Source organism: Acartia tonsa, chromosome 3 (genome assembly GCF_053477335.1).
Source record: "Acartia tonsa isolate MP-2025a chromosome 3, ASM5347733v1, whole genome shotgun sequence".
Lineage (NCBI taxonomy): Eukaryota > Metazoa > Arthropoda > Copepoda > Calanoida > Acartiidae > Acartia > Acartia tonsa.
Window position 1 is genome coordinate 28,073,437 of NC_137262.1, and position 13,764 is coordinate 28,087,200.

Consider the following 13,764-nt stretch of genomic DNA (forward strand, 5'->3'; position numbering starts at 1 on the left):
GGAGTATTTGTAGAATAAACTCTATTTGATAATACCATTTTTATATCTTTTATATACAAATCTGAAAAAGTAATAAAAAATTGATTAGCTTGTTTCATATCTGAGTAGGTATCACAGTTACTTAATTGTTTTTTGTGTGTTAACAAGTAGTCCGTTCACGTTTATATAAACCAGTAATATCACTATGTAAAGTCAGGTCAGCATTATAGGGCTAAGAACCCAGGAAGGAAGGGGAAAGCATGTGCTGTTTATATTACTAATCCTCAAAGTTTTATAACAATGTTTTCTTATTCGTTAACTTAACTTTTGTGACTTTTATTAATATTTGTTGTATCACTCAACTGAATTACAAAACGTTTCAACCACTATTTAATCTACTGAATGGGTAATTTTATGTTTAATGATTGGAGATAAACATACATTTATAGGCCATTATCTTATCCCTTTACATCTCTGCTAGAAATATTTAAACATCAGAGTTGATTTCTTTAAGACATGTACTGACAGGCTTCAGATGTGGACACTCCGTAACAGCTTGACTGTGTTGGTAGATCATCAAGTCTCGAAGTTCTGTTCTGGTAAAGTTGTGTCCAGATTCGGACAATATTTTCCTAGAAAAAGATTAAATTGTTAAAAATGGAAGAAGGGGCATTTCTGATTAATATTACAAATGTGATTTAAAATAGAAAAAAAAACATTTTGGGAAGTGTATTTACTCACGGACGAAGGGGACATTAGAACTTAAGTAATACGGGTACTTAAAGTTTCATAATTACGTTCTTTCATTCGTTTGGTTTAAACTTTGGGTACTTTAACTATATCATGACTGTTAGTACTAACCAGCACTGTCCATGTCAAATGATTTTAATGAAAGTGTAATTTTATCTACCAATTTATCCTTTTGTCTTTCCTTTAAGATTTATGGAATTTAATTTACAAAATTAACACTACCTACCCAAGAAATGATAAATGTTACCTAGTTCTTCCAAGAAGGTGAGATCTGACTCTTGATGGTCTAGTCTTGGCTACACTATCCTCTGAACAGTTCCCAACAAGATCCAATGTTTCCTAAATAAATAATATGAAGGTGAGATCTGACTCTTGATGGTCTAGTCTTGGCTACACTATCCTCTGAACAGTTCCCAACAAGATCCAATGTTTCCTAAATAAATAATATGAAGGTGAGATCTGACTCTTGATGGTCTAGTCTTGGCTACACTATCCTCTGAACAGTTCCCAACAAGATCCAATGTTTCCTAAATAAATAATATGAAGGTGAGATCTGACTCTTGATGGTCTAGTCTTGGCTACACTATCCTCTGAACAGTTCCCAACAAGATCCAATGTTTCCTAAATAAATAATATGAAGGTGAGATCTGACTCTTGATGGTCTAGTCTTGGCTACACTATCCTCTGAACAGTTCCCAACAAGATCCAATGTTTCCTAAATAAATAATATGAAGGTGAGATCTGACTCTTGATGGTCTAGTCTTGGCTACACTATCCTCTGAACAGTTACCAACAAGATCCAATGTTTCCTAAATAAATAATATGAAGGTGAGATCTGACTCTTGATGGTCTAGTCTTGGCTACACTATCCTCTGAACAGTTACCAACAAGATCCAATGTTTCCTAAATAAATAATATGAAGGTGAGATCTGACTCTTGATGGTCTAGTCTTGGCTACACTATCCTCTGAACAGTTACCAACAAGATCCAATGTTTCCTTGAAAAATAAGCATGAATTCCATGAAAAAAATTATCTAAACAAGTAAGTTTATTTTGTCCAATCCAATCTCTTTATAATCCAAAAAGAATTTAATTTTAAGGAAATAGATAAATGTATATTTTTTTTTAAAAAGCAAACCTTGTTAGGTAAAACCATTCCTTATATCTTAAGTCAGTTTATATATGATATTACACTTAATGCTATAGATAAAGATATATATCAAATTATTTGTACAATGAAAACAAGTAAAAACTGAAAACAAGATCTTAATCCTTAATACTAGATTATATTTCTTTGTAATATGAGAATAAATAGCCACAAACCTGTAAGTCAGCTAGGCCATAGTACTGAATATCAGTGTTTCTTCCCTCCAGCTTAACATTCATACTGTCACCAGACCCATACATCACAAGATCGAATCCATTGAAGGTCAATCGACGGTCTGTAATTCGTGCTGGACATTGTCTAAAACAATGAAGGTCCGTTACTACCAACAGGAATTTAGATGATAAAATTTCGCGGGTCAAGTCATAATGTACTTGAACGTGGAGCTTGATAGCCCTAGTGGCTATACAAAAGTGTCTCAGTCTACTCCATGACTACTTAGGTCCAAACCCTAAGAGACTATGGCTAATCAATCAAACAATCAATTTAGGTAAATAATGGCTGCAGTACTAATAATTAACCGTCCCTTGTAGTATCCATTATAATATACATTGGAGTTTCAGTATTCAAATGGGACAAAAAAGAACTAGAAAAATAGTTTAAAACCATCCCAAGACTTAAATATGAATATTATGAAATAGCCTATTAAACCGATCATGGGACCCATGTGAACCTTACCTAAAATAGAGAACCTAATCAGTTCATTAGTTATTGAGATCTTAAGACAAAAAACATTGCTACTTTATGTAATAGAATATAGCACATAACTTTTTTACCTGGTATTTACATATATAGACAACAAGGTGGAAGATTGTTTTTGTTTCAAAGGTCCTGGATGTACAACAATTGGCTCTGCCATTCTAAAACGTTTTCATTGATAAAGCATTAAAAATAAATAAAATATGCCTCTATCCTTCTATACAGTATTTATGCCTATTTACAGCTTAGAGATGCAGTCTTCTTTTTTATTCAGTGGTGATTTCTCTTGGGAGGGTGGTGGTACCCTCCCTCAAATTGTTGTAAACCTTACCATCTTACCAAGGCCTATAAAAATCTATATTGTAAAGGAGGACCATACCTTTTTAGCGGTTAGTGAGATCCTTTAGTATACACATTACACAGACAGGCATCTTGTTACTTTATTATAAGGATTTATGGCTACCTTTCAAATGGAAGGGGAAATGAGGCAATAAGACGGTCATAAATCATTCGTTCTTTGATTCTCAGCGGAAACATGGCATGCACCTCTTCATTGCTTGTTGTTAACCATATGGACTAAATATTTATTTGTGTATTAAGATCTTAGAAACAGTTTATTGTTTATATTTGAATGATTAAGAGAAAAGATATTGATAGGAAAATAATATTTTTTTTATATTTAAAAGGCTTTAAACAAGGTCGTCCAATCAAAGGGTTAGGTTGTCTAAATAAATCTAACATAACATCTGGTGATCCAAATTGAAAGATTGATAGGTATTAACAAGAAATAAGAAAAAATTAACTATGACAAACGATATATTACTACTTGGATGTTGCACAAGATTTTCATGTACTCTGTTGATGCTCGCAGCTTGCTAAAATAACGATACGGAAACCCCCATTCACCCCCTTTACACAATCCCCTCCCCTCCTAAAGGTACCTAAAGGATGAACGACCTGACAAATAAAAAAGGTCCATAAAACAAGCTAAATTGATGACAAATTTTCCCTTGTCAATATATCCATGTAAATCGATTACTATAACCTACCCCAAGTCTCTCATTGATAGCTCCAATAATCCCATCCTCAATAGTTTCTTCAGTTTCAACTTGCATTTTAATTCTATCAATGTTGAATGTTGTTTCAATGGTCTTGATTTTAGGCTTCAGGGTTAGCTCCTTAATTAATATATCAATTACTAGAGGCTTTATCCCTAACATCTAGTGGATCTGTTGTAAACCAACCTGGACCCTACGTGAAGCTTCTAAAAAATTAAGAAATCAATAGACAAAAAAACACACTACTTTAAATGGTACACCGACAAACGTCCTAATGCGACAATTCTTCCATTTTTTTAAAGAAAATTCTTCCAAAAATTATGTACCTACTAACAGTGAAACAATGTAAAAATCCAATCCAATATGGCGATAAAAAAATACACAGGGACGAAATTCAATACCGAAATTTATTTCTTGAATAACTTTGTCCACAGGGAGAAATTTAAAAATTCGTCTGACAGTTTTCCCAAAGTCTGTGTTGGCTACCCAACGACATGGTTTCGAACAACCTTGCATTAAGAAAATTTTTTTATGAGGTTTTACTTAAGAGATGTCGTATTATGAGGTTTGTTGCATTAGGACGTTTGTCGCATTTTGAGGTTTAGGACGTTTGTCGCATTAGGAGGTTTGTCGGTGTACCCTTTAAATAAAAATTACGAGACAAAAAAATATGGAAAGGAAATAAGTCTAAGATTTAAAAATATACTTTCCTTTGTCGTTTACTACAATCTGAACTTTTCTAAATTATTGTCCTAATTTAATATTTATAGATAAAACAAATTCTAAAAGTATGTCTTTACAGAAGAACTAAGTTCCCACTGTGTACCTAACTAATTAAATTATTGTTGGAAATGTACAATAATCAACCTTCCTTTTACTATAAGATAAGTTTTTTGTTTATTAAGGCTGCATTTCCTATGATATAAAAGCACTTAATTTATTAGTTTTTTTTTTAAAGCAAGATACCTTTTTCTTTTTAGCCGCCTGTTCAATAAACATATCAATCTTGGGTGTGGTTTCATCCAGCTTTCTTTTCTTTGACTGGGAGCCTGTTTTACCTAGGGGAGTGTCAGGTGCTTGGGGTAGATGCAGTCGTCCGTCTGCTCCTGTGTAATAGTTTACGTTTGTACATACCACATAGAGATCAAATACATAGAAAACCAAAAAATAGGGAAAATTGTAAAACGTGATTATAAGATAGAAACAGTTAAGAAATAAACTTAACTTTAACTTAGAAATATTTTTTTTTACCATAACTCAAAAGTGAACGGTTATTTAATAAATGATAATTCAACCTTAAATTATTTATGTGTGTGCATAATTCTGCCTTTAGTATATCTTTTATTAAAGAGACTATTAACAGCTTAACAATTATTTTATATTTTTCATTTAAACAATTATGAAGATAAAGCTGCCCTGGAAAATCTAGCCAATTATGTGCTCAATAAAAACTACCTATAGGATTAGAAAGAATGTTACCTATTCTTGGAGAATCTTCAGTGATTTTAGTGGTTTGTTGAACTAGTTGTATTGGTTCTAACCTATTACCATATTTTCCAATAATCTGACCTATAATACAATACTTTCTTATTTTAATTTCCTGTATCAATTTTACTTGTATTTTAACTTTGTACTTTAAAAAATTAAAGTAATTTTGTTTAATAATACCTTTAGCCCATGCATTTCGATCTACAACTGTTTCTACATTTTCATGATTATTTTCTTTCTCCTCAATATTAAAATCAGAATCTTCTTCGACATAACTTTGGTTGTTGTGTTTATTTTCTTTATTTTCAGATAAGCTCTCATCTTCACATTCAAATTGAATGAAAGAATTGTTGGCATATGGCTTTTCAGAGTTGATTTGTTCGTCTAAATCTTCTTCAGGTAAGACTTCAGTAAAATCTCCATCTTTTAGCCTACAAAATTTAAATTCAAAATTCAAGAAAGAAACAACGAAGAGTGAAAAAAAAATAGGAGTATAAAAATGTAAATTTATAATGCTCAAAAATCATTATTCTACTAACAAACAACCAAAATAACAGACTTGCTAACCTGACTAAATTATTAAAAAAAAAAGATTTTTTAAAGTACAACAAATATTTATTGTCTACCTGTTAAGATATACAGCGTCGCGCCCTGGCAATTCTGGGTCTACAAACATTTCCGCTCTTAATACTGGACTCCGTGACCTAACAGGTGACGCAATATTGTCTGATCTGTCTTCATCCTGATTTTCTGTAACCCTTTCTTCATCATGTTTGGCGCGAAAAAAGTTTAAGCTTGACTGAACTGTTTTCTTAACCTCATTTTTAGCAGGACGTGCAAAAAATTGAGAAAATGTATTCATTGTATCTTCTTCTTTTTCATTGGTTGGCGCATTTTGTGATTGGCCAATCATAGTGAAACATGATCTATCTTCAGAAGTTTCTTTCGGCAGTGTAGGTGAGATATCTAATGGATTAGAGGGACAATATTGCAAGAAATTTTTGTTTTTAAAAGAAAAAAAAGTCTACATTTGACTTTATCAAAATCTATGTGAAAAATTATTTTGATTCAGAGCTAAATATAAAAATATCTTTCCTATAAGAATTGCAAATTTAAGAAAAAGATAATTTCAAAAACTAATTTTTTGTTTCGATTTGGAGTGAAATGCTGTGATTAATTATAGAAAATTTGTCCCCTTTCCTGGCGAAAATAAAGATTTAGATTCTTGTAACTCTTCTGTAATATCTTTCATTTTGTTAGTAATTTCTTCATTGCTGTTTGATTCTGCATCCTTAACATAATTTGTAGCAGTGTCATTTTGAGCATTATTATCTTTTTCATATTCAAAATGCCCAGTGTCTGGTTCCTTCAGTTTATCATCGCCTTCTTTGTATTTGTTCTTGAGAAATTGGTCAGTCTTCTCCATAAGATCATTTAAACAGCCTAAACTTATTTTTTGTTTGTTTGGTTCAAGGTTTGCATCAAGGCTTTGTCTTTGACTCCTTAAAGTATTTAAATACATTTATATGATAATAGAGTGTACCAAAAAGTTAATGTAATTCCTTTTTCCTCACTGCATAGATTCTAAAGCTACTAAAGGATAAGACAATACCGATAAATTGATTTACATCCCAAATGATGATACAAAAAATTACCCCTTTTGTAGATTACAATTAGCGGTTGAATGTTTGTACACTTAACCTAATGAACCAACCAATCACAATTCGATTAAGTCCTCAAAGTTGTTAAGCCAACAAATAAGAAAACGTTATCATAAAACTTTAAGGGACTAGTGCAATTAACAGCTAAATGTCCCCTCCCTACCTGCATTCAAACAGTTTCTTACCTTCCAACAATAATTGAAACAACAGCAACAGGATTTTTCTCCACCTCTAAGCCCGCAGCCTCGCTGAAAGCTGACCGTAACACTTTTTCAACCTGTTTTAGTTCAACAGGTCGTTTGTTGACAAATGTAAAGGTCTTCTCAGTGTTAGTTCTGCCATATTCTGTCGACATCCCAAGGGTTTTCTTTGGCACCATCATGTATACCTTGACAAGGACAATTTTAATACTTAAAATGTATCCTTAATTTTCAATTGATATAAATAATTTTTCTAACAATCTACCTATAGCATAATAAAAGAATATGTAATACAATAAGATATCAAATGCTATGATTTAGTCTAAAGTACATTAATTGAAATCTTACCAAAATCTGATCATTAGAAGACTCATAATTCTCCAGAGAAATTTCCTCCACCTCGCAAGTGCTCGGATCAAAGACGAAGTAGTATTCCACCATTCCAGTTTTACAACTATGACCCAATACAGCTACACTGCTCTTACTGAAAAAGGAATCAAGTTTTTATACAAAAAGTAGCACAGCAACAAAAACCTTACACTGTTTTTGGATTTTTAGTATTTCCTATGAACTTTTAAAAAGAGAATCTTTTACACAACATAAATGGCGAGCCAAAATTTAGACAAAACTATTATTCAAGTAAGTAAATGTGGTCATTGTTTAGAAAATTATTTACAATGAAAATATCTGGCCTGTTTTTACAACATATATGAAATACATCAATTTCAAGATTTGTTTACCTTATATTATCACATGGAATCTTGCCGAAGATATTAACTTTATTATGGAACAGACTGAATCTAACTGATGGATTAATTATGGAAAAGCTTTGCACCAACTTCTCAACTTTTCTCATTTCTTCTTTTCTTCGTGAATGATCCTAAAATAAGGAATTTTTGTTTCATTAAAAAATCCACATAGTTATTATAAAATCAAAGATAAAAACAAATAAAAAGATATAACACCTTAGGAAAAACTTAAATATCCTCAACTTTTTCCCTTGCAGGTGAAAAATGAGGACACATTAAGTTCTGGATCCAGGGAGAGGGATATATTGTATATTTTCATACCAAGTTGAATTGTTTTACTTCCAACCCTCTCTGCTACTTTCCAAAATTTTAATAGTAAATAGGTCAATAGGTATATTCGTATCTCGAATTTCTTTTTGGAATTATGGAAAAAAAACACCTCTGTCTCTGTCTGTATTAGATTACAATTGATAAATGATAGGTTGAAATCAAAATATTCCGCTAATCTCAAACCACATTAAAAAAATTCAAGCAGGCAATGAAAAATATTCAAACAAATTAAGTCACTTATTTCTAAAATCAATAAAAACACTAACTCTAGCTGTGTAAAACTAAAATTTATAAATTCCAAAGAAGCCATAAATATGCAATTAACAAAGTAGTAAGCTGGCAAAAACACACGGTAAATCAATAAAGGAACACATACGACTGAGAAAAAAAGGATATTGCTTACCTAATATATCTAATGTAAATTCTCTCTTAGTAAATATTCGGTAAATTATCTCTTACCCTTTCTTCAAGTATTAGGAATAAATGTAGACTTTAACTTTTTGGGAGATTTTTCTATTACTAAAATGAGGTTGTGGGAAAAGTCAACCTTCCCCCATTTTCAATTTTAGTTTTAAAAAGAAAAGAACAATAATTCTTTTGAGGACTGATTTTTTATTTTTTTCTTGGGGTGATTTCTCTTGAGAGGGTGGTGGAACCTTCTCCCAAAATAATTATAAACCTTCCCGAGAACCATATCGGTACAGCAGTTAACGAGATCCTTTGTTACAGACATAGAAACACACACACAAATAGACAACCTTTTACTATCATAATATGATTAAAACCTTACCTTATAAAAGTTCTTTCTAACTGGAAGATTATAAAACAACTCTGTCGCAGTCACAATTGTTCCATTTTGTCCAGCCTTAAATTCAAAATTATATAAATCAACAAAAAATGGATGATAACATCCAAGAAGCGAAGCTTGAAGAAGTAGACGGTAGGACAAACAAACATAAACAGTTGTAGAGTGTCACAACTTAATACCTAAACAGAATTTAGATTTTTTAGCCAATTACCTAATTATAATACGATATTCTTAAATAAGAATATAATAATAATTTATTCAACAATGGATTGCATTTTTATACATTCTTAAGTAAAAGGATTAGCACTAATCAGCTTTACATAACAATATCGATCTACAATTTAAGATTAATTTTATTACTTTTTGATTATACGTATTTTTCCATAAAATATATCAAATTTAGCTCTTTTAGAAAAGTAACAGGATGACTATGTGTCTGTCTGTTTGTACCAACGAATCTCTCTTAAACTCAAAATATGGTTCTCTGTAGCAGGAAAGCTTCTCATATGACCTGGGAAAGTTTATAACTATTTTAGGGGAGGATACCACCACCCTCACAAGAGAAATTTTTGTTAACCTGTGATTCAATATTTTGAACGGTGTAGTCTGGTCCAAACGTAAAGGTTGAAGCTACCAAATCATTTCCAGTTTTTGTTCGGATTCTAATAAATATATTAATATTAATTTCCAGTTCCATACAACCAATTCTCAGTCATAATGAAAAATCATGTATAGCAAGGTATTAATTAGGTTGCTAACATGGACCTTAATTAATGGTCAGTTAGTCATCCAGTAGGAAGGGAAGGTATAATGAGTCGATAGAAGGCTCGTTAATTTAGTCAGCTACAAGTTTAACTTTATAAGATTACAAGATAATCTGGTGTAAGATCCATGTAATAATAAATCCATTATTTGCCTCTGTAAATGCAATCAAAATCACAGTACCAACTGCGGTCCCACTGCCGCCGCAGTGTGTAATTTTTTAAATTGTTAACATAAATCCTAAATCTTACTTTAATTTAGCAACAGAGCAAAGGGCTGCCAAAGCCTCCCCTCTGAAACCATAACTGTCCACCATTACTAAATCGCTGAACTCCCTGTTAAACAAAATCCATTATATTAACACATTTTGAGATAAAAGTTGTCACTTTTGTTAAGGTTTGTCTGGTTTAACTGAATAGTATTATATAAGGGACAAGGGTCATCTAAAAAACATGACTATCTCAAAATTTTTATAGTAATTGTTTTGTCAATGTGCACAGTTAAATAAAGATGAACCATGTTCCTGATTTTTGATGTTGTATGTGGTTGTACCATACTTGGAACCTGTGTTTTATCAACTCCATGACCGTTGTCTTTTACTTCAAGCTTGGTAAAGCCAAAATCCTAAAGCACAACATTTCAAGCATAAACTACTTAAGAATAGTATTTTATTGCACCGTATTATAGACAGCTTTCCGCGGGTATTAAAATAAAAAAATATAAGATTAAAACCAAAGCCCGGGATAACAAAACTGGTATTTTTATGATATTATTTTAATATTCGTGGGAACTTGTCTATTAAACGATGCTATACATGATTTTCAGTATGTCGGAGAACCGGTTGTAATACAGCGGATATTAATCGGTTTCGAAGCCACACTGGAAAGTGTTTATTTTTAGAAAGGTTAATATCTATATAAGAATAACTGTGACGTGTAAGACTTATATAAGATTGAAATGTAATATAGCACTACGAGTTATTTTTAACATATTAGGTATATCTTTTTATCTGCTAATAATCAAATATTTACCTCCAGTCTAATTTCAATAGAGGTAGCGCCTGCATCCAAACTGTTCTCTATTAACTCTTTAACTGCTCCACTAACTGATGAGATTACCTGAAATTTCAAGAAAAGCATTATTAAAAATTGATTGATTTATTAGCCAGTAGCCACAGTTTTTATTCAAATAAAATATAAAAGTGCTACTTTAAATTTTAAAAATAATAAAAACACGAAAGAAACATGAAAGAAAACAAAAATGATCATTGATCATGCATGACATAGCTCCCTTGAAACAGACATTCAAAGCAGTATTGAAATATATATTTACTAGCGCATACGCCACTAGAAACCATTGAGGTGTAGGAGAGAAAGACTCTCACTTCATTTCTAGCATATATTTAATGGGGGAGGATGAGGGTAGAGAAATGGTATATAGACAACCACTTTGTAATGTGAAGCTCAGCAAAGTTCAGTTTAGTGGTGTGAGCGAGATCTTATTGATCATGTCAAAAATCTTATTACTTTATATGATAGGATTAAAAAAAAATATATTGTTACCTGTCCAGATTTTAACAAGGTTACAGTACCCTGCGGTAACTCTGATATGGACATTCTAAGTCTGAAAATAAAATAAATGCTTTTAGAACCGGTAAAAACAGTAAATAAGATGAATCAGAAGGATTTAGTTCGATAATAGTTTTTTAATGCATTGTTTTATAGACACCTTTCCGCGGATATAAAAATTAAAAATTATAATTAAACCAGTTTTGTGATTTTTATTTTACTATCCGTAGAATATTGGCTGTAATACGATGCAATACAAGTTATTTCAGTATGGCAAAGAACCTGTTCTAATCCAGCGGATATTAATCGGTATCGAAGCCATACTGAATTAATCCCTTGATCCAGGTATCTGAATTATGCGGGAATTGGAAATAGCTGAGCGGCCAGAGAGCGGAAGAAGATGGATTTTCTGATGTTAGCCGCGGCCCTCTTGATCTCAATCTCGTTGTTTGTGTTGAGCTCCAGCTGCATGATGCAGGAGAGCACGTGTCTGCGTCGTGCTACCTCACCACGTCTGCAATGAGATAAAAAGTTAGAAATTTTACCCTTAAATTATAAAGCCCCACAGTCTTTCATATTAAATTGTAGCCAAAAATTAAAAAGACTTATCTCAGGCAAATGAAAAATCTGTCTAATGTTATCTGATATTTTTATATGTATACATAATACCAACCTTGTATGAAGACTCATAGAGAACTCAAGAATGGACATATCCCAAATACAAGAGAACAGGGCATCTGCCGCGTCAGCGGTTTCTCTGTCTTCTAAGTATTTGAACACCTTGATAAAATAACAAGATTAATTATTAAATATTAAAATCAAATGCATGACAAAATATTTCTAATAGGGACAATTATGTTCATTAGCATTGCAAAAGAATATTAGCATAAAGAAGTACATTTAACCAGGTATAAGGTATAACCAACAAGTAAATTAAATCTTAAATAATATTTGGGGGGCAAATGGAGAGGTCGTAAATTTTACGATATGTTGCCCCCCAACGACAGCTGAAAAACACGCATAGGTTTCGTGATTTTTTCCCGAATTAATTTCGTGTGCTGGCTAAGCCACAAACCTAAAAATTCAATGTTAAGGAAAGAAAACGAGTACCCCTCCTGGTCAACTATTCATCTGTACCTGTAATCCTGCCTGTACCATGAAGATGTTATAGTAAAATTATTTTATATATTTTCTTTCTTTGTTTAAATTACAAAAAATATTAAGCAAAATTTTAAAACTTATCAAACCATTTCAGAAAGATAATTCAATTTTTAACTCCGTGTAGCCACCTCATGTTCCATAGCTGGCTCAAGACCAAGGAGGAAAATGAAAAGTAAGCTTTCTTATAAAAAAATGTAATACAAAAATTCCTTAATTTTTAATTCAATTGATCAATTATCAAATTTTGTTATTAATTTAGAATGTGACTGCCATATGAAAGATTGTGTAGCTGCATTAAATTAATCTATCTTATTGCAAGAAGTGCTTGGTTGCATAAGAATCAAGGTAACTACCTATAGTACCTACCTAAAAGAACATTTATAAACTTTTTAATAATTTGTTACTGTGTCCTTAAAGAAATCAATATTTAGACTACAAGCTGTGTACCTGAAAAGCTGGTCAAATAATTGTTAACTGTGTACCTATTAGGTAATAATCAAACAAAAATGTATTTTTTTATCATTAATTTTATATCATTAAAATCTTAGCCTAAACATATTATTCAATTTAGATGTTTGTTGTGCTGTACCTGATATTTTATGTTGGCATAGCAGCCTTCTTACCCTTCTCTGGTAAATATTTAATAAAGAAAAATTCAAATTCAAATACCCAGAGATAGTTAAATTTTAATAAAAAAGAAAAGAAAAAATATTTAATTTTTAAAAAAAATTCTTTTTTTTTTATAACTGCATGCTCTTTTCCTTTTTAGTCATTACGAGCGCAGTGTGTTTGAGTAAAATTACCAACCCAGGCAACTTAATATACCCCCAGAGGTAAATTTATTATTGTATATGTATTTTATGTTTTAAGCTCCAAGTTTATTCCATAGTGTAATACTTTACAAACTTATTTTATCATCTATTCTTCTAAAATTTTATATTTTAATTTTTATATTATCCTTTTGCAAAACATAAATTCTTTTTTAGTTTTGTGAAAGCATAGCTGAGATGTTCTTCTTCTATTTCAAAGTTAAAATGCTGTCCACAGACTATGTCAACCATGCCTGTTCCTTGTCCATCGGAGCTGCCTGCTGAAGCAGGGCGGATGCAACCCTCCTACAAATTCCCAGGTTGCACATTCACAAAACTGAGGACTGCGGATCTACAAAACTGAAGACTGACGTCCTGAATTCAACAACGTCAAAAATTGGATCCTACGTCCCTAGATAAACAACTGGACGAGAAGCAGCAGGCCAAACGCTGCCAGAAAGGGTTTGGTAAGCCCTAGCCGCAGAAAATCCGTGAGGATCTCTGCCGCAGGATTCAGCTTCGCGGCTGTTTCCAACTCAAACATAAACTTTCACTGCATTAAAATATATTATTATAT

The 13,764-nt window shown here is 31.8% G+C and overlaps 3 protein-coding genes and 1 long non-coding RNA gene across 7 annotated transcripts in view; 1 reads left to right on the forward strand and 3 right to left on the reverse strand.

Annotated features, from left to right (window-relative positions):
• Window positions 1-60: 60 nt before the first annotated feature.
• LOC145313813 (uncharacterized) lies at window positions 61-6,331 on the reverse strand. Of its 2 annotated transcripts, XM_080153430.1 has the most exons (10): window positions 5,766-6,331; window positions 5,320-5,570; window positions 5,131-5,220; window positions 4,618-4,757; window positions 3,643-3,771; window positions 3,057-3,169; window positions 2,671-2,754; window positions 2,053-2,194; window positions 977-1,068; window positions 61-611 (listed from the first exon to the last, which is right to left on the reverse strand). In XM_080153430.1, the coding sequence occupies exons 1-10, from the start codon at window positions 6,050-6,052 to the stop codon at window positions 467-469; spliced, it is 1,473 nt and encodes a 490-aa protein (XP_080009556.1). In that variant the 5' UTR covers window positions 6,053-6,331; the 3' UTR covers window positions 61-466. The 2 variants fall into 2 exon arrangements, with proteins under 2 accessions (XP_080009556.1, XP_080009557.1); XM_080153431.1 differs by lacking the exons at window positions 61-611; window positions 977-1,068 and adding an exon at window positions 1,560-1,726.
• LOC145314815 (PMS1 protein homolog 1-like) lies at window positions 6,317-11,308 on the reverse strand. Its single transcript, XM_080154896.1, has 10 exons — window positions 11,212-11,308; window positions 10,681-10,767; window positions 10,172-10,273; window positions 9,901-9,983; window positions 9,465-9,549; window positions 8,870-8,944; window positions 7,741-7,880; window positions 7,349-7,484; window positions 6,986-7,188; window positions 6,317-6,641 (listed from the first exon to the last, which is right to left on the reverse strand). Exons 1-10 carry the CDS (start codon window positions 11,263-11,265, stop codon window positions 6,317-6,319), a joined length of 1,290 nt encoding a protein of 429 aa, XP_080011022.1. The 5' UTR covers window positions 11,266-11,308.
• Window positions 11,272-13,764, reverse strand: part of IntS8 (integrator complex subunit 8) — a 22,831-nt gene continuing 20,338 nt past the window's right edge. The window contains exons 26-27 of the mRNA XM_080153432.1: window positions 11,891-11,997; window positions 11,272-11,731 (exon numbers count right to left, since the gene is read on the reverse strand). Of these exons, the coding sequence (XP_080009558.1) occupies window positions 11,572-11,731; window positions 11,891-11,997 (267 nt within the window). The 3' untranslated portion in view covers window positions 11,272-11,571. The remainder of the gene's footprint in view (window positions 11,732-11,890; window positions 11,998-13,764) is intronic.
• On the forward strand, window positions 12,428-13,516 carry LOC145313816 (uncharacterized). 3 transcript variants are annotated; one of them, XR_013877497.1, is made up of 6 exons: window positions 12,428-12,550; window positions 12,638-12,723; window positions 12,810-12,867; window positions 12,950-13,010; window positions 13,148-13,211; window positions 13,365-13,516. It is a non-coding gene; the product is annotated as an uncharacterized LOC145313816 (long non-coding RNA). The 3 variants fall into 3 exon arrangements; XR_013877496.1 differs by having other exon boundaries at window positions 12,428-12,723; XR_013877495.1 differs by having other exon boundaries at window positions 12,428-12,867.